The 20,944-nt window shown below is 44.5% G+C and overlaps 1 protein-coding gene across 7 annotated transcripts in view; it reads left to right on the top strand.

Moving 5' to 3' along the window:
• The window catches only part of RAPH1 (Ras association (RalGDS/AF-6) and pleckstrin homology domains 1), a 342,732-nt gene that overhangs the window by 300,245 nt on the left and 21,543 nt on the right, over window positions 1–20,944 (top strand). For all 7 annotated transcript variants that reach the window (XM_078680286.1, XM_078680285.1, XM_078680284.1 and 4 more), the window contains 3 exons: window positions 11,137–11,280; window positions 12,673–12,783; window positions 15,831–15,929. In XM_078680286.1, the coding sequence (XP_078536412.1) occupies window positions 11,137–11,280; window positions 12,673–12,783; window positions 15,831–15,929 (354 nt within the window). The remainder of the gene's footprint in view (window positions 1–11,136; window positions 11,281–12,672; window positions 12,784–15,830; window positions 15,930–20,944) is intronic.

Here is a 20,944-nt window from a genome sequence, read left to right as displayed (position 1 = left end):
ACGTAAGCATAACAAGTCATGTGACTTGTTAATAAAACTTTTCATTGGTTCATTTTACTTTTCTTATTCTAATGATGAAAGCCTTGGTCATATCACCTAAAAATTACGCTTTTAATTACTTCCGAACATTATTTTTTCTTAAATATATGCTATAATGTTCCAGGCTAATGTACTTTCCCGGAAATTTTACAACCGTCCTGCAAGTAAAATATATTCTTTTTTCGAGAAAAAGAGCGTTTCTTCGTCCCATGACGGAGCCGTTGAGCAAAAGAGGGTCGACCTGCTGTCTTAGTCGCCGATACGCCTGAATATGAGATTCTTATTGATCACTTTATGTTGCAGGAATAGAAAACACAACAGCCCTTGACCATTTATCTTTACTGCGTTCCTTCGTATTATACCTTTTACCCTTCATGTAATTGGTCTGCTTTATTTCACTTGCCTTTTAATGATTCTAAAACAGTGACTATTATTAAAAACTTTACCAATGTATATACTACTACCATGTTTTCTTTTAAAAACCTTTATTGTGAAAATTTCATTATACAAATACGAGCCTATAACCACGTGGGCCTGCCACGGAGCAAACTGTAATCGTATATGATGAATAGACATTTACACTGTAGAGGAACGTAACGGGCGGGCCATTAGGTTGCAAGAACTAAGGTGTCTAACAGTTACGGAATCGGTGGACGTACATTTTATAATTAAAATACGACAGGGCCAGTTACAATAAAATTATCTAGATATACATTTGCGGGCAAGTACCATGGGTGACGTTAATTCGAATTTTCAACAGTACAGTAATCAATAACACATCAGAACTTAATATCAATAGGGATGTCGAAATATTCAATCAATTCTCGTCCCCGCCCGCCATGTGCTTCAAAACTGCATACGTATCTCGTGATTTCAAGGTTCTGCAACCAGTACACAACAAGGAGTTACGAGTCCCATTTATTCCGGCGCCATTTTGGGCGAGGACGGGCAGGTCCAGGATATAGTCAAAATGTCTCTACCAACCATCGACTATGATGATGTTCATATGCTGTATTTATTAGAGTAACACTCATCTGTCCACATGAAATTAATTTACCACAATCTAAACATGTCATTTTAATCTTTCCAAAGTTCTTCTAAATATTTGGGACCGTTTCCCTTGCCTCTGAAGCTCTCAGTGCCACTTCTTTGATGAATGTACTAGCAGGTCAGGGGTTCTCCTCCAAATCTCTCTTTTATGCAGCACTATAATTAATTGGTGCCACCTCTCCATATGACGATGCATGGTATAGTTACCACAACTATATTTTTTTTCGGTTCCTCTGGAGAGTTCATCGTGGCAGATGAAGCGTGTAACGTACCGGGCATTTACCTTTTTTTGCATGTACAGGAAAGGAAAAAAAAATCGAGCGTCCGTGTTCTAAGGTGTCCCAGGGCCATTTTAGTGGACCAGGCCCAAATCCAAAGAACAGGCCGCCATTTTGAGAGTCCTCTTGCAGCCGCCTGTCGCTGTAGCATCAAGAGCAGCCGAAACTCAGCTGAATGGCAACTGAAACGGTAAATGGGCGCCCCACTACATTTCAGCATTGTAGGATGACCACACCAGTACAGCAACTTGCTAGACATCACCTCGGTGCCATCCGGATCTCGGCGCCCCACTGCAGATGAAGTGCCTCTCAACTATGAAACCACCACGGTGACATCCGGATCTTGGCGCGTTGTGCTGCCTTCGGCCTATTCGCACATCGGTCCGCTACTGACGCCATCTCACAGGCTAATGGGGTGACCCACGCCGAGTTTCAGCATTGTAGGATGACCACACCAACTTGCTAGACATCACCTCGGTGCCATCCGAATCTTGGCATCTCAACGCCTAGTGGTATCTTCCATACAGAAAATATTGTTACGCTGCCTTTGGCCCCATTCGCACATCAGTCCGCTACTGACACCATCTCACAGGCCAATAGGGCGCCCCACGCCGACTTTTACCATTGTACGATGGCCACACCAGTGGCACAACTTGCTAGACATCACCTCGGTGCCATCCGAATCTTGGCATCTCAACGCCTAGTGGTATCTTCCATACAGAAAATCTTGTTACGCTACCTTTGGCCCCATTCGCACATCGGTCCGCAACTTAGACATCACCTCGGTGCCATCCGGATCTTGGCATCTCAGCGCCTTGTGGTGTATTCTCTTCAGAAAATATTGTTGAGCTGCCTTTGGCCCCATTCGCACATCGGTCCGCAACTTAGACATCACCTCGGTGCCATCCGGATCTTGGCATCTCAGCGCCTAGTGGTGTCTTCTACTCCGAAAATATTGTAGAAAATATTGTTGCGCTGCCTTTGGCCCCATTCACACATCAGTCCGCTACTGACACCATCTCACAGGCCAACAGGGCGCCCCACGCCGACTTTTACCATTGTACGATGGCCACACCAGTGCCACAACTTGCTAGACACCACCTCGGTGCCATCCGGATCTTGGCATCTCAGCGCCTTGTGGTGTCTTCAAATCAGAAAATATTGTTGCGCTGCCTTTGGCCTCATTCGCACATCGGTCCGCTACTGACGCCATCTCACAGGCCAACGGGGCGCCCCACGCCGACTTTCAACATTGTAGGATGGCCACAGAAGTGCGACAACTTACTAGACACCACCTCGGTGCCATCCGGATCTTGGCGCGTTGTGCTGCCTTCGGCCTATTCGCACATCGGTCCGCTACTGACGCAAACTCACAGGCCAACGGGGCGCCCCACGTCGACTTTCAGCATTGTAGGATGGCCACACCAGTGCGGCAACTTGCTACACACCACCTCGGTGCCATCCGGATCTTGGCATCTCAGCGCCTAGTGGTGTCTTCTATTCCGAAAATATTGTTGCGCTGCCTTCGGCCCCATTCACACATCGGTCCGCTACTGACGCCATCTCACAGTCCAACGGGGCGCCCCACGCCGACTTTCAGCATTGTAGGATGGCCACACCAGTGCGGCAACTTACTAGACACCACCTCGGTGCCATCCGGATCTTGGCGCGTTGTGCTGCCTTCGGCCTATTCGCACATCGGTCCGCTACTGACGCAAACTCACAGGCCAACGGGGCGCCCCACGCCGACTTTCAGCATTGTTGGATGGCCACACCAGTGCGGCAACTTACTAGACACCACCTCGGTGCCATCCGGATCTTGGCGCGCTGTGCTGCCTTCGGCCTATTCGCACATCGGTCCGCTACTGACGCAAACTCACAGGCCAACGGGGCGCCCCACGCCGACTTTCAGCATTGTAGGATGGCCACACCAGTGCTGCAACTTGCTGGACACCACCTCGGTGCCATCCGGATCTTGGCGCGTTGTGTTGCCTTCGGCCTATTCGCACATCGGTCCGCTACTGACGCCGCCTCACGTGCCAACGTATTTTCTCCGCATTTTACACCCTATGCCGCATAACAGGTCATGTGACTTGTTTATAAAACTTTTCATTGGTTCATTTTACTTTTGGTTTCCTAATGATGGAAGGCTTGATCATGTGACCTAAAAACAACACTTTTCATTGGATGAAAACTTTTTTTTTTCCCCAAACGATGAAAGCCCCACCTTGTTTCTGGATGTTTCAGACTGAAGCTGGCGTCAGCATGAGAGCACCACCATCTCGTAGCTCAGTCGTGGTCATTCCGCGAGCAATCATGGCAGCCGCTCCCCACCAGAAGCCTGCAGGAGTCGGAGCCCCCAAAACTTTTGATGAATTCTCAAGGCGGAGGGGACGCTTTCGAGAATGGGGTCCAAGACCTAGCAGACAAGCGTCCGATTTCCAAGGTGTCCCAGGGCCATTTCAGTGGACCAGGCCCAAAAAGGAAACAGCCTGCCGCCATTTTGAGAGTCCTGTGACAGCCGCCTATCGCTGCACCGCAAGAGTGGGCGCAACTCAGCTGAATTGCGGCTTTTGACACAGTGGACCAAAAACGGACGGAATGGCAACTGAAACGGTAAAGGGGCGCCCCACTACAACAGATGACACTCCACCTGGAGAGGCCCGTTCACGCCGCCTCCCCCGGGGCGCCCCACGCCGTTATTCGGAGCAGCATTGTAGGATACCAAAACCAGTGCGGCAACTTACTGGACATCACCTTGGTGCCATCGTTCTGCTGCCTTGGAACTATTCGCGCAACAGTTTGCTACTGATGACCCACCCCCCGCGACGCCCCATGCCGTTATTTGCTGGGTGGCAACTTACTAGACATCACTTTCGTGTCATCTAGATTTCGGCGCGTTCTGCTGCCTTGGAACTATTCGCACAACAGTTTGCTACTGATGACCCACCCCCCGCGACGCCCCACGCCGGAAATCTGGACGTTGTGCTGCGTTGGGACTATTCGCACAGCCGACCGCTACTTCGTTGTTTTTCCCTAAAAATGTTTATATGTTATTACTATTTTTGTTTTCTTGTATATTTTTATAAATTATTAAAGTTTTATAATCTTACTACTTTGTCGGAGTGCTATATATTTTTAATGTGACACATAATTGTAAAAACTTTGATGTACAAAGAGTCATCCCTGGAATCTTCCGCTTCAGGCTCGGTCCCCTCCCCAATCACAATACAGGATGGTTTTCAGATAATAGCAACGCTTCTGCTGTGACGGATCTCATCGAGTGTGGGCCTTGATCTACTATAACTCCTTTGAAGAGGGGTGATTCTTTACAGCTGTGGCCATAAACTACATCTGCAGGGCTAGCTGATACCCTAGGACCAGCCTGGACAATCGGACACAGAGGAAAAGGAGTGTCAGAGGGTGCGGTAGTGAATAGGGCGAAAGGGAGGTGTCGGGCGGGCACAGGGTGTGATTCTCAGGGAAGAGCAGCGCAGATGGGGGGAGGTTTATTACCCATGCATAAGACAGAGAGCGGGGGTGACCACTGCCTGGGGGAGATGCTTGCGAGGGTGGGGAGCCATGCTAAGGATCGACAGCGTGCACAGAGTGGGTCTGGTCAAGGCATCTAAAATGGCTGCCGTGCACGACAAAAGTGTGGCATTTGAAAAAAGACAAGATGGCGCAGACCATGTTTTTCAACACTTCCTGATTTCCTTCGAATCGAACGTTAACAGACGTTGGGGCATATTACCAAAGTTAAGCGATATTTATCCCTAACGATGCTTAGCAACGATTTTTTTACCGTCAGAAATTATCGCAGATAAACCTTGCTATTATCAAGGTTTATCGGAAATACGATAAAAAACGACCGCAATGCATTAATATCGCTGAAAACTCAGCGATATTCATGCATTACCGAGCTAATGCTCTTAGCCATGTTATCCACCTCCCATTGGATAACATGGCTAAGAACTGCTCAGGGCAGGTGGTAGCTTTTGGAGATATTCGCGCTTATCTCGAATATTTCCAAAAGTTGATAATAGGAGATAGCGATGTTAGCGACTGTTTCCAGTCGCTAACATCTTGGCATGCCCACTTTGCATGTCATTAGTGATAAATATCACTCACATGCAAAGTGGGGCCCAAGATGGTCGCTATATTCTACTAGCCGTCGCTAACTGGTGTTAGCAACAGCTAGGTAATACACATATAATTTTATCTCCGCGAAGCGGAGCGCTGTTACAGATATATATCTTGTTTCTGAACATTAATTTCTCAAAATGCACTGAAGCACATATATTGAGACCTAGCAAAGGCACATCGGGCTACCAGTCCCTACAATTTTGCCAAGTTTCGTGCAAATCCATTCAGCTGTTCGATCCTACCGAGAGACAAGATGGCGGCCGCTACGGACTGTTTGGAATGTTTACAGACACCGGAGAGCAAAATCAGCTTCGCTTCGCAAAGCTCCGTAACGCGAAAAGTACACGAAGCGGTGCGCTGTTACAGATATATATCTTTTTTGGAACGTTAATTTCTCAAAATCCACTGGAGCACATATATTGAGATCTAGCAAAGGCACATCGGGCTACCAGTCCCTACAATTTTGCCAAGTTTCGTGCAAATCCATTCAGCTGTTCGATTATTATTATTTTTATTTTTTTTTGCCCCGCGGGGCCCTTTTAAAACCTCCACATCAAACCTAGGGGGTGAGCGACAATGTACTATGCCCCCTTATGGTCATTTGCCCCTTCGCTTTGGCCTCCTCTTGTCTCTCGATCCTACCGAGAGACAAGATGGCGGCCGCTACGGACTGTTTGGAATGTTGACAGACGCCGGAGAACCAATCAGCTTCGCAAACCTCCGTAACGCGAAAAGTACGCGAAGCGGAGCGCTGTTACAGATATATATCTTTTTTTGAACATTAATTTCTCAAAATCCACTGGAGCACATATATTGAGACCTAGCAAAGGCACATCGGGCTACCAGTCCCTACAATTTTGCCAATTTCGTGCAAATCCATTCAGCCGTTCCATTATTATTATTATTTTTTTTTTTTTTGCCCCGCGGGGCCCTTTTAAAACCTCCACATCAAACCTAGAGGGTCAGGGAGGATCTACTATGCCCCCTTATGGTCATTTGCCCCTTCGGTTTGGCCTCCGCTTGTCTCTCGATCCTACCGAGAGACAAGATGGCGGCCGCTACGGACTGTTTGGAATGTTTACAGACGCCGGAGAACCAATCAGCATCGCTTCACAAAGCTCCGTTGCGCGTAAAGTCCGCGAACCGGAGCGCTGCCCGGTCCGCTGTTACAGATATATATCTTTTTTTGAACGTTAATTTCTCAAAATCCACTGAAGCACATATATTGAGACCTACAAAAGGCACATCGGGCTACCAGTCCCTACAATTTTGCCAAGTTTCGTGCAAATCCATTCAGCCGTTCGGGCTAAAAGTGAGGCCAACCGCCCTATGGAAAACTCAATGTTAAAAACATGTTTTGGGACCCCCCTTTTTTCTCGGCCCCCCCTTGACGAACCCCCCCCAAATTTTCAGGGGCTGCTCAGAAACAAAATGTGCCATTTTCCTGAAAATTTCAGCCAATTCCGTCCACAAACGCCAAAGTTATTAGACATAGAATTTTCAAAAATCCCATAGAGAAAAAATCCTAACTATATATACCTACTGGCGACCGCCAGTAGGTAATATATATATATATATATATATATATATATACACACACACACAGTCGGTGAGAGGCGCCTTGGGTTGCAGAAGACAGATGAGCAGAGTGACTCAAGGATTTACTTGATGACCTATGTTAGCTTCTGAGACAGCTGGAAAGGAAGAAACTAAATTCCTTTGGGTTTCCAGTTGGATCCTTTGCAAATAACGTTCAGGAGAAAGAATACTTTCCACTTCTCAACTTTATTTATGCACAGACGAGGCAGGAAATTTAAGGAAAAAACATAGAGCTTTTCCAACATTAGTTTTGGCGACTCAGATATGTGTATTTTTCAACAAGTGTACACTTAAAAATTCAGTGACAGCTACGAGTCCATTCTAGCAGCTGCTGTCAGTGGGTAAATCAACTTTTCTAGACTGATTTTGTGCTCAGTTCTTAAAAATGTTGGACCACCTATAAGGAAGAAAATACATAATAGAAAAACTATTTCAGTGTTACTTGGCAGTATAGGCCTACCTCTCAAATAATTTACAAAATAGAGATGAAACGCCTATGCCAGGTCGGATGCCATCCTGGGGTAAGACTTAAAAAAAGAATCTGGTGTACCACCAAAATCAGGGTTTTTATATTTCATTTTACAATGGAAAGCAATGGAAATCACACAGTCAGTATAGGTTGAGGAAATGTAACAGATTGTCAAATCACATTACAGCATTATTAAACATTATTTAATATCACCATCCTAGCACTACTCCCCTAAATGATTAATACAATAGGTTCCCCACTGACCTAAAGTCATTAGAGGTGTTAGAACAAATCTATTAACATAAACAATTAAAAGTGGCATCAATAAATAGCCTACAGTGAGCGAGCAGGAAGAGCATCAGTGCTCATTGCGCTGTGCTCGGTGTCCTGAGAAATATAAGCACGCAATTAGTAATATGGATGGTCCAAGAAACAAGATGGAGTCAAGGCCTAGACCAGAAAAACCTAGTTGCGTAATCACAGCATTATCATTTCAACCACAAATGGTTTGTGTTCATAATCAGATATTATTCTAAACATAAAATAGCTGCAACAGGAGCATTCTGATGGATGCTGATTCTCATTTAGCACCTATCCCACTGGTCTTTTCCACACTTTCGTTTTCAGTGTCCTTGTAATCCATTGAATTCTAACCCTTCTTAGTCTGGATTTCCATTATGAAGTGTATGCCTTGGCTGGAGGCACTACTTCACCTGCAGGTGTTGCAGAGGTAAAATTAATCAGACTTATCATTTTTGAGTAAAACAATGACCTGTTACCCTTAGCTGAAATTAATCTGTACTGTTTGTATAATATAAATAGCACTCGTTTGATAACTCTTCTCTTAGTAGATGGTATGCCTGATTTTTGGTTCCACTGTCGATGCGTGCTGTTCGACAGAGGCTATAAAGGAAAGCAGATGTTAAAAACTTCTAGTTATAGAGACCCTGAGTTTTCTATGTCCTTTTCATAGTTCGGGGTCACATACTTAATTGCACTATTAATTGCCTTAACTTTTGTAAACCTAGATAGCACTTTCAGATCAGGAACTCTTTGTGCTATGTTGATGAGTGCTTTGTGGTTTCAATAGTCCTTGCCCCAAGTATGAATTAACATGTGGCAAATATGGTATGTTCCACATAATGACTTCCCTTAAGCTCATCTTGACAGATGTACAAATGTCCTATCCTGTTAGTAGTTAAAAAGGCATTTAAACTAATTGCTCAAGAATCCACCCTTGATCCCGCTGGGAATAAAATGCTCCCATAATGTTTTGCAGGCTGGTATGTTTGTTTGCTGATCTTGTTACAGGATTGCTAAAGCATCAGACTGGAAAAGACCTCACAGTGGAAAGGGCAAACTTGAGTGCATACTTTTCTCATGCTGCAAATTAAATTGTATATTGATGCCTGACTAATCCCTGAACTTCACGATAAAATGCCAGAAGCCCACTGTATATAACAGCTTATTAATAACAATGGTGCTGCGGTCATTTAGCGCATTGCAGTCCATCCATGGTCATGTGATCATCCCTGGCCCCGCAGACAGAGCTAGAATTGTTCATTAACCACTTGGCTGCTATGCGTTTTCCCCCCCCGGTGCTGGGATCCTCCATTTTCCATTATTCATGACGAGCTGGGCTCGTCATGAGCGTGCGAGGAGGCTACACCATGACGAGCCCAGCTCGTCATGAGCGTGGAAGGGGTTAAAGGACCTATTTCAGGGGTCGAAGCTTCCTTACTGAAAAGAACTCAAGATTGATTAATCACTACAAGTTTAATCGCAAACCAGGGCTTATTTCATGTGCAATGTGGTTGGACCTCCTTCCTAGTCTACCTTTACAAGTCTTGGGGCCCCATTTAGTGGACATGCACCAAGGGGTTGTACTGGCGCCACCAGCAGAGCTAACTCCAAACTAACACATCTGGATTTCGCCTGAAGGGCAGCATGGCATTTTTAGTTAAAAAAAAAAAAAAGCTCAACGGCCTCTCATGCTAGGTCACCATGGCCGACCATTCAGTCTTTTTTTCACTTTCCAAAGGCAAACCCCTTAAATTTGCATGGCATGCTGGGAGTATTTTCCAGAGCGCATGGAGGCGTTTATAATTGATTCCTACCAAGGTCTGCCATGTTTTTCTTGGCAGTCCCTGGCAGAGAAAGAATTGCAGACATGGCTTCTGAAGGCCAGCCTTCCTGAGAGTTGTGCCATGTCAGCTAGTGGTATGGTGGCTTACTGAATGTTTTCCGTGGTAAAATCCGGCTTCACTGTCTGATATGGAGTGCCGCATCTGTGTCTAAATGAGGTTTTGGAACCAAGAGATGGGTGGCTCGAGCAGCTGCCAATGTGTGCCTGATGCCCAGTTATAGCTCAGCTCTAACTATTCTCCTTTGGGACCAGATGGCCTTAAGGGTTTTTTAGTCTGCATTAGAAGGCCACTTAATGGTTAGGTATTGGTCATTCCGAAGCATGACGCAGCTTAGTTCATGTAATTTAAAATAGGTCCTTAGTGTTTCTTGATTTAATCCCTCAGGAAGAAAAGTTTTCCAAAACCATAAACAGGGGGAAATGATGTATGATGTTTTTTTAAACTACTTCAGCGTCCTCGCTTATTCAAATCAACCAAGACACAGTAATTGGACAAACTATCTTAAATAACGTAGCACGTGTATCTCTAAAGTGCACGTTCACCCCATAGGATCTGAAAAACAGGTGCTAAATTTAGTCTATAGTAGGTGCTGTGCTCTGTAGGTGTAATTGACTGTGTCTTACTGTGCAGGAGCATCAGGAAGGACATTTTAATCCAGACATCCTCAGCTTTCCATTTCAAGACCCTTTGAAATATAGTGTGTTTCCACTTGCTCAATCCCCAGCACGATTAGCAATGAACTCTGTGGTTCAGGGAGGATTTAAGGGGCTCACTGCACAATATGCAAATGGCCGTCAAAGAGCTGGAAGAAATACTGTCACCCTGTATCTTAATGCACAGCGGATATTGCAATTCATAATGCGATTATACAGGTCAAATTTCGTTAAAGGTCAATCTCATAATTTTACTGAAATTGCAAATATAGCCTCTCGACAGTTTTGTTTTATGCAGAACTGCCATTGTAGCGAAAGTGTAAGGCTCTTTGCAAGACAGCTTCCTGATTGCTCAGTTGAGGAAATCGTTATGCGAATCTCTGCATACCAGTGAGCCACAATTCTTGAAGGCTTAGATGCAGCAGCAGCCAGGCTAATAATCTAGTACTTTCCTTAAGAGCATTGCATGTTTTAGTTATTTGATCTCCTGGTTCTATAATGAGAGTGGTCCACAGACGGAATATACAGAAGATGGTACATGTAAGTAGCTGTTTTTAAAAAACTAAATCTCAGCTGGAGGATACATGATTTTTAATGAACGATGGTGGAAAGAAAGTGATTGTTCAATGAATTGTGATGCAGAAACCGGTAGTGGTTGCTATCCCTACAGAAAAACTGGTGATGCGGCTGTATCTTCGTCGGTGTGAAAGCCCCATTAATAATGCATTTGTCTGTTTTTATCACGTTCCTTGTAGGAGTGTTTTTGCGGCAGCAATGTAACTGTACCAGAAATTGAGGGTGTCCTTTGGTTGAAGGACGATGGGAAGAAATCCTGGAAAAAGCGTTACTTTCTCCTGCGAGCATCTGGAATCTACTACGTCCCGAAAGGGAAAGCCAAGGTGAAAACAAAAGCTGATCTGTTAAGTTATGTTACGTTATAAGGTACTTGTAGAGCGCACGGCTTTTCAAGAGTGTCCCGGCGCTAGTAGGACAGTAAGGCTAACCAAATAACATTCGCATCAGAAAGAAAGAGAACCCTAGAGTTGTTGCTGAAACATCCAGGTTTGAAGGTGTCTTCTGAGAGTCATGAAGTCGGGCACCTGTCTGAGTGACATCGGCAAAAGGTGCCAGACACGGGCAACCTGTACTTGGAAAGCGCGACCGCCGCTTCGGGTGCGGGAGAATTTGGGAACAGCTATCAGATGTGGGTGAGATGATCTTAGAGTGCTGCCAGGTGCATAGTGTAGAATCTGTGTGTGGAGTATGATGGTCTTAAGGTGTGCATGTCCATGTGTGGATCATTGAAGAGACTGAAACACAAACGCAGCTTGCACGAGTGTCTGGGTGTTTCATACAAGCAGGACTTTACTTGAGTGAGTCCCGTAGTTGCCACATATATTCTAAATCACAGAAGAAGGTTTGTTCAGTGGCAGGATTATAAAAACGGTACCCTGCCTCCCCTGCTTTTCGTTGACAACCCACGGGCATGGGCTGTAGTCGCTGGTCACCTCAGGGCCTGTTTTGTTGCATCTCTCCAGGCCTCAGACTCAGGCTCCGGACCTCGGAGGCCAGGGACAGGCCTCGGCCACAGGCTACATCTCGGATTAGCCATGTGTATTGGGCCTCAAAATTTCCCAATACCAGATGTCATATGCAGATGGATCACCCAGGGCCGGGGTACATGCCTCTTTATCCTGCAGGGGACATTGCTGTTCTAGGGCCGATTCACACTTGTGATGCACTTGTTTGTATGCTGCTGTGTCTCGAAGCAATATACCGTCCTCTGCCCAAATTTACAATGATATACCCTCCATGATATGAATCGGCTTGCTTTATTAAACACCAAAGCACACTTTTCCCCAGAATCTCTGTAAATTGCTATTGATTGCACGCCCAGGGTGCGCAGGAGCAGAGCGGGCGGACACTCTTTCAGGTCTCTAGCTCCTGTCCTCTGGAATTCTATTCCAATCTCGGCCCGCTGCACCCAAGATCACTTGCCTTTCAGAAAACAGATTAAAACTTGCCTGTTCGCCTCCATCTAGTCGGGGCGTTTTCTTGCCCTGTTGCACCTGTACTGGACTTTCTGGGCTGCCCTTTGCCTAGCGTCCACCTTTACTTTTGTCGCCTGATCTGCTAGCGCTGGGACGCCCTGGTGCTGGGGTAGCCGTACGCTTTATACATTTCGTTAACATTGCCTCTTTATGGCAAAAAAATGTTTCTCATTTATGTTCTCTTGCCTGTTCATCTTTTTCTCTAGCTTTTTCCAAAATTGCTTTATTTTTCATTTGTAGGCGTCTCGTGACCTGGTGTGTTTCCTGCAGCTGGATCACGTTAACGTGTACTATGGACAGGACTATCGGAGCAAGTACAAGGCCCCTACGGACTACTGCCTGGTGCTGAAGGTAACCACACACAAGGTGTTAGACTCCACGGAGCCGGCTTGGGGGATGAGGGAACCTGGGCATAGGGGGTCACCTAACGCCGTGTCATCATACATACTGTATCAGCCCACTTCTTCCCCCTACAAATCATTATTGCTTGATGTGTTGGTCTGTTTATTTTTCAAAGAAAGCAAATTAAAACTATAGCATTAGGCTGGTGCAGGAAAGCCCAGGGCTGGAAAGTGCCTGTAATGACCTGTAGTGAAGCGGCCTCCCTAGAGCCGGACGGTCACCCGTAGCAGACTGAGTTTGGATTTCATAGGTAGGGCTGGTAATGAGTTAGAAGGAGGCGAGCGTCCAGTGTGCTGCTCCTGCAGCTAATGAGGAGTATTTTGATGGAGGCTGCAAAGTTTGTATCAAAAAATGAAACGGATGCAAAGCCCTTTGGGGGGACATCCACGAGTACAGCCAGCGTGTGGGAAAAATATTGAGGTTTCGATTGCACGTTAGAGCAGAGGTCATTCAGAGTATTTTTTTAGAGTCAGTGCATATGTAGTCTAGTGTATGATAATAATACGTATTACTTCACTCAGCTGTTTGCCAGAAATTTAGTCTTGTTCTGTATGCGAACAGGTGCATCAATTTAACATTTTTACATTGGGCCACAGCGGAAATGACGGCCAAGAGACGAGCACCCTTGACTTGTGTTCATTTAGTTCTGTGAATGTGTAAGCACAGAGGGGCGGTAACAGCACGCGCCCAGGCTGTGATTGGACAGGCTGTGTAGCAAGGGTCGTGTGTGAGGGGGGCACTCTTTTGTTGTAGACTATGCCCAACTTTCCGACAACGAAGTTCACCTGACTGACGCACGGGACCGCAGATTGAAGCTGGGATCTCCGCAAAGCTGGATGGACATCAGGCAAAAAGCTACTCGAGTTGTCTCTACGGCAGTATTGCAACAGCGACACCTCGTGGCCCGAAAGAATGGCAGTGGCTAAACTCTCAAGTGACTGCTACCTTTGGGAAATACATGTAGTATCTAGAAGATGAATAAGATCTGCTAAAGGTCACGCGTTCACATAGAAACCCTGCAATATACCGGTGGTGGAGAGGGAAAGCAGTGGTGAAGTTTGATTAAATGAAGGAAAAAAACGAATACAAAATAACACTTAAAGCCCAAACTGAGTGAGTAGAAATGCATCTGCTAAACATTCATCTGGGGAAACTTATTAGTCTGTACTGATTTTATGGTTCCGTAAAACCGAAATAAAGACTTTTGATATTGGTCTGTATGCCTAAAAGAGAAAAGTAGAATTTTCCCGTTTATTTTTGAGGTTCAGGACTATTCTTTGATAAAAAAAATAGTAGCACCGTGCACATTGATTGTAAAACTAATTTACAGCAATAGCAGATAGTTCGGTTCACGGACATTTAATGAAATCCAAAGGGCAACTGGCAAAGGGATTGGATTCTTCAGCCACAAAGTCACTTCTGCCAAGAAAGCGTCATATTTGGCCACTTTAAAAATAAAAGTAAATAAATAAAATCGTATGCGATGAAGACCTCAATATGGTTTCTCACATTAGATCAGTGCAGGGTGAAGGATTCGTTTACAGGCTGTGATGCTGAAACTCCTCCTCCCCTTATTCAGAGTGAGCCACACAGTGTGTTCGTGGGACTCTTGCTTAATTCTGTCTATGGTTTATAACTCCCTGACTAAGACTTTAGACTGTGCAAAATGTTGTGTTAACCTCAACCTTTGTTTTGATTTACGATCACTTTATCATTGATTCCTTCTGGATACTTCATGAGAAAGCTTTAGAGAAAGTAGTAGATATGGCTTACATGTTTACATCTGGCTGAAGTATTAAACTTGCTGCAGTGGAAATTTCTTCATTTATTGCTGTTCACATCTCATGCAAGAAAGAATTTAATGAGTTTTGATTGAGCGCACTTTTGTGATGCAAAATACTCCCTCGTGCATTGCAATGTAAGTGCATATGAGGAGGAATGATTCACCAAGCAGCCAATAGCAAGAGGTGAGAGAGCATTATCCTTCTGTGTGGACCTAAAGCCCTATCTGTGAATTGGTAAGTATAGGTCTATCAGACAGCTGTGCTATCAAACCAGATCGAATACTTGTGCTTAGACATGAGAAGAACATACCCAAAGGCTCATCCAAGAACTTGTGTATAGGATGTTTAATGCAACATGTTTAAATCAGTTTAAAGCACACGTCCACTGTTTTGATGTGCATATGTATTATATTGAGGTCAAGCACAATTGAGTTAATGTTTTGGTATGCGCTATTCACAATAGGTGATTTAATTATTGACAATATTTTTCTGCACTGTTGCGTTTTTCATTCAGCACGTTTTTTTCCTGTTCTGAAGTTTTTTGTTTTTTTCATGAAATGTTAATATTTTTTTTTTGCCAGAAAAAGGATGAGATTTAATGAACAGAAGAAATTGTAAGCAGAAGTTATGTGTTGTTCGTAGACGTGCATTACTTACAGATTACAATAGAGAGTGTCATTAGGAATAAGACATTCCAGTTTTGGAGTCCTAACTGACCAGCCACTGTCTTAATGGGTGTGATTAGAATGACGTGTACTGTTAATTGGAAAGTCATTTTCTGATAACATGATAGGTTGAAATGTAAGCAGCGGAAGAGCAGAATGTGACTATCCATTTACTTAATGAGTAAAGTATTATTTGTGGTATTTTAATTAAAAAAAATAAGAACAGATTCTTGAAAAGAGAATGAGGTAAGTAAATCTTTAGTGTCTTAACAGATATTTACCCTTTTGCATTTTAATGATCGTTGAAATCCCTTTTTGACAGTCATAATTTATTGTACTTTGGGTTACAGTTTCCAGCATTAAAGTATAGACCAGTGCATCTAAACAGGGCCAGAATGTCCTCTGCTCTGAGGAATGAAAAATGACAGCATTGATGAGAAATATCCAGTTCCTCAAAAATAGAACAGAAACAGCAGAATACAACAAATACTGTGAGAATATTTAGTCTTTATTCTAATTAAATTCAATTTTCTTTCTTGTCTTTAAGCACCCTCAGATCCAGAAGAAATCTCAGTACATCAAATACCTCTGCTGTGATGATGTCCGAACTTTGCACCAGTGGGTGAATGGAATCCGGATTGCCAAGGTAACCATCATTTTCTCCCTCCTTACCTGAAAATATGTGTATCCATTGGACTTCCATAATTTCATATAAGTTCGCCACAATTGACAACATCATTGCCCTAGCCATTCTGAGCCAACAAGCAGCGCAAGAAAATAAACTCCCCCTCTATTGCTATTTTATATACTACAGCGCTGCCTTCAATAAAGTGTCCCATAACACTTTATAGAGGAAATTGGATAAGTGGGGGATTCCACAGAGCCTGCTCGGAGCCCTTATCTCCTTGCATAAGAACACATGGGTACGAGTCAGAACTGGCCCAATGACAGTCTCTACAAAAATTCCAACTTCAGATGGCCTAAAGCAAGGATGTGGTCTTGCTCCCCTCTTGTTCAACCTCTACACTGCTGACCTGGGGAGATTTCTGGAGAAAAGTAGTCTCCTTACTCCAAAACTGGGACTCGCAAAAACAAACTTACACATTCTGCAATACACTTTTGATATTGTTATAATGGACCAGGTAAAGTCTGGCCTTCAAAGAGCCTTGTACATGCTCCACAAATACAACACAACTAATGCTCATAAAATGAACCAGGATAAGACCAGGGTCTTGATTTTTGGCCCTTGCAAGAAAAAGAAAAGTTCAATGTGGAACATTGGGCCTGCAAATATTAAAACAACATCAAAATACAACTACCTGGGGGTCTGGTTTAGCTAGTCTTCCAGACCATCAGCCCACTTGGCTGCTTTGAAAAAAAGAGCTGGAGCAACAATATACAGCCTGACTCGACTTAACCAGTCCCTGAGTAGTCCTTCTGCCAAACCCATTCTGAAGGTGACTGAAGCTACTCTTCTTCCTGCCTAAAGTTACGGGCACCAGGCCTTTCCTGGTGCATACTCAGCCAGTCTCGACCTCGCCCAGGTTACCATTTATAAAAAAAAAAAAAAATTCAGTCTCCCGAATTACGTCCACAGGGCAAGACTACGACTGGAGCTGGGCCTTCAAAGACAATCGATTTTCGGTGAGGCCGACACCCTGAAGTACTATATAAGGGCACTAAAAGCCTCAGAAAACACTCTTAAAGCCCAGTTAAAAGAAACACTTGCCAGCTCCGGGAATCCATGGAACCGTCAAATCGTAAAAGCCATAAGAACGCTACATATTGACAAAACATCCCTAACTGCAGACTCTTTTCCACACAGTCTGGAAAAGGGTTATTAACAAGCAGATTAGACAAATTTCCAGGTCCTAAAATCATCAATTATCCTGCTCCCCTTGAACGACTCCTACCTCCCTGTGGTACCTCAACCTTACCTTCTTGATAGTCTGAACACAGCAGCCCACCAAAAAATAATCTTCATGCGTCTCATAGGTCTGCGCACCACTGCCTTCAACCGATGGGCTACAACCAGTGAGGAGGGGGCAAGCAGACTGTGCAATTAAAGGTCTGAATCATGGCTGCATCTTCTGTGCTGTTGTCCCACCCTTGACACTTCCAGAAGACTTCTCTTTAAACCCTTATATCTAAAAAGGGGCATCAGTACTTGTTGGGAGGCATCTGCTCTCTGCTTTACTTCCCCAGATATTCAAGTGCTGGCAAGGTTCGGAAAATATGTGAGACTCTGGACAATCTGCTTTCTCCCTCTCCTGCCCATGCCCTACCAGCTCCTTCTACCCAAAAACTTATCACAAACTATTTTTGCATTTTGCCCTAGTGTCTCTGCACCAAATCCTTTTATCCTTTTTTTTTTTTTACGCCTGTCACGTGATTACAACAGTAACTACAAGACTGCCTCGTCAGTAATGTGTATGAATTGAAATTTTTGATGGTTTGCTTCGCTTTGCTTTTAATGTGGTAACAGTGCTACGATGACATTTTATTGCAATGGTTTTAATTAACTGTGCTAATTCGATAAACTAAACTAAACAGTTGTGATAAAGCTAAGCTGATCAGGGCAGATATTGCAGGCAGTGGAGATGGGAGTGTACGTTGATCCCTTTACTTTCAGATTATCTTGTTAGAGGTTGTCTTCTATCGTCATTATAAATGTTGCTCAGAGCAGTAGGAGTTATACTGATAATAAAAAAAATAATGGTAGAGTAATATATATATATATATATTTTTTTGTAAACTTTATTTACAATTTTTCCATATTGCAGTAAACAAGCATATGTAACAAGTACTCATTGTAGCAGTACAGATGCATCAACTTTAGCATAGCAATGTTCCGAGATCTGTATTGTCCGTTGAATCCCAATTATTGATCATTTCGGGCTGCCTGCACGTTTACAGTCATGTCATTTCACATATTAGCGTTATATATATATGCATCTGAACCGTATACATTTATATCAACCTGTGGTTCAACCCACCCCAGTGGGGACAATCCAAGCAGGGGCCTGCGATGAGAGTGCCGGTTCCGCTGTCAATAGATAGTTCTTTAATGGGCCCCAGAAGTCCTTGGGCCTCGATGTTGGGGGCAATGTAGTTGCAAATAGATCACTATTAATGTTGTAATAAATAAGACTATTAAGCCAGGCTTTAGTTGTTGGGACAACCTTATTCCCCCAGCGCAATTTCTCTCTTGGCTAATAGTAAGGTAATAGCGACAAACCTGCACACCTGTTTTGGAAAGTTGCTTACATATCCCAGCAGGGCTACCTCTGGCAGGTAGCTGATGTCAAGTGTTATAATTCGTGACAGTATAGTGTAAACCTTCCTCCAATATTCCCCTATTTTTGCACAATTCCAGGTCATATGGGCGAAGTCTGCCCTCTGTGCACAGCACTGCGGGCATGAGTGGGGCCTCTAGGGATCTATGGAGTTAAGCTTGGCCGGGGACATGTACCCCCTCCATTAAAAATTTAAATGCAGTAGTTTGTGTTTGCTGTTAAGGGAAACGTCTTTAGTTTGGCTGCAACAGAAGGTCCACAGTTCATCCTCCATGGGATGGCCTATCCCGTTCCCAAGTCTCAAGTATTTTGGTATCCCTACTAGGGACTAGTGTCATGGAGTCTCTGTATAATTTAAAAATGAGATGATCTCCCTCTTTATGCGTGATGAGGTGGGTCAATGGTACAAAAGACTCAGGTTCAAGGGGAAATTCCGTTACCCTAGCTCTCCGTGCGCTGCGGAATCTGCTAAGTATGAAGTGGTCCATGAAGGATGCCTCACTGTGCCTGACCTCTTCCGTGCTGGAAAAACATGTCCCCCTGGGAATAAGTCCCCTTTCATGTACAAAGAATATTTGCTAAGTGTGCGTCTCACGAACCTTTCTTCAGTGATGGGCAACCATGGATTGTTGTCAGCTGGTATGGCAGATATATATATAATGTGTGGTTTCCCGTCACTCGAGCTAGTTTCTTCCATGCCTATCTAGTGGTTGATACCGTTTGTATGTCACAGGGGTCCCTAGGGAATCCCTTCGGCAATATCGTACTAAGTGGGACAGGTAGAACCAGATCAGCCTCATGTTTGGAGTAAGGTATTTGCACATCAGGGTGATACCAGGAGTGCGCAAAGCTACATTACGCTACTAAATAATACCCTTGGAAATTAGGGACCCCCAGTCCACCCCTCTCGCATGGCAGGGTCAGTGTGTCCCAGCTGATCCTGGCTCCACCACTGCCCCACACCAGTCTGGTAAAATGGGATCTAATCTTACGGAAAAAGGTGCAGGATGGAGATATTCTGGAACAAATACAAAAATTTGTGGAGCACAACCATTTTGATAATGGCTACTGTACCGGCAAGTGAGAGGGGAAGTTTTATCCAGCGTTCGATCTGTTCCAATGTATATAGTGCTGGGCCGTAATCACGTAAATAATTTGGTCAACTTCCTTGTGGATTTGTATTCCCAAATACCTGGTGGCTTCATCACACCACGTAAGGGGGGATTTGCATTCCCATCTAATAGTGCCAGGTGTCAGCAGGAAAATGTCAGATTTATCCCAATTTATGCTTAAACCCGAGAATCCCCCAAAGCGAATAACCTCTATGATAAGCGGTTCCAGATTCAGCTGCGGGTGATGACCTACAGTATGATGTCGATCGCATAGAGTGAAATAAGTAGAGGGCCTGTAGTAAATTCGAGACCTCTGTGTGGGTGTCTTTCCTGGAAATGTCTGACCAGGGGGTCAAGTGCTATAATAAAAAGCAGCGGGCAGCCTTGCCTGGTACCCAGAGAGAGTTGGAATTGGGAAGATAGCATGCCATTGATCCTGAGCCTAGCTGTTAGAGCAGTGTACAGCAATGCAACAAGGTTGAGAAATCCCTTCGGTATACCCATCTGGCGCATACCAGTAAGAAAGAAAGTCCATTCAAAGGAATTGAAGGCCTTTTCTGCGTCCAGTTGCGCTGCTGCTGGAACCTCCGGGGCTATCCTATGTATGACTGCAAATAGCGTCCGAAGATTTAAGGCTGTTGATATATGCGGGAGAAATACTGACAGCGCGGGTGAAATAATTGTGTCCAGCAATAGAACCAGTCGTAATGCTAGCATTTTGGCCAGAATCTTGTAGTCCACATTTAACAAGGATAGTGGTCTATACGACCCACAGAGGAGTGGTTCTTTCCCGGGCTTGGGGAGTAAGACAATCACAGCCTCCCGCAATGTGGGGGCGGGGGGGACACGTTGTTCAAGGGCCTCGTTGTAAACCTTTAGAAGGTAAGGAGCTAACGTTTCTTTGTAGGCCTTATAAAAATTTCCTGTGAAGCCATAAAGTCCAAGGGCTGTGGAGCTATTCATGGCTTCGATGGCACTGATAATATCCTCTTTGGAAAAAGTCTCAGCCAAGAATTGTTGCATTACTTTTTCCAACCATACCAGCTCAATTTCCTCTAAGTATGCCGTGTGCTCCTCGCCGCTGTGTGTTGTATATAGTAATCTAGGAGTTTGTCTCAGATATCTGGGTTGCCAGTTAGTACTTTCCCCTGTTTGTAGTGAAGACATTCAATGTATGATCGCCCGATGGAGGGCTTCAAGAGCGTTGCTAGTGTACAGCCAGGCCTCTCCCCTTCCCCATATTGTCGTGCAGT

The sequence above is a fragment of the Lissotriton helveticus genome, chromosome 3_1, assembly GCF_964261635.1.
Source record: "Lissotriton helveticus chromosome 3_1, aLisHel1.1, whole genome shotgun sequence".
Taxonomy (NCBI): Eukaryota; Metazoa; Chordata; class Amphibia; order Caudata; family Salamandridae; genus Lissotriton; species Lissotriton helveticus.
This window is presented reverse-complemented; position numbering and strand designations above follow the sequence as displayed.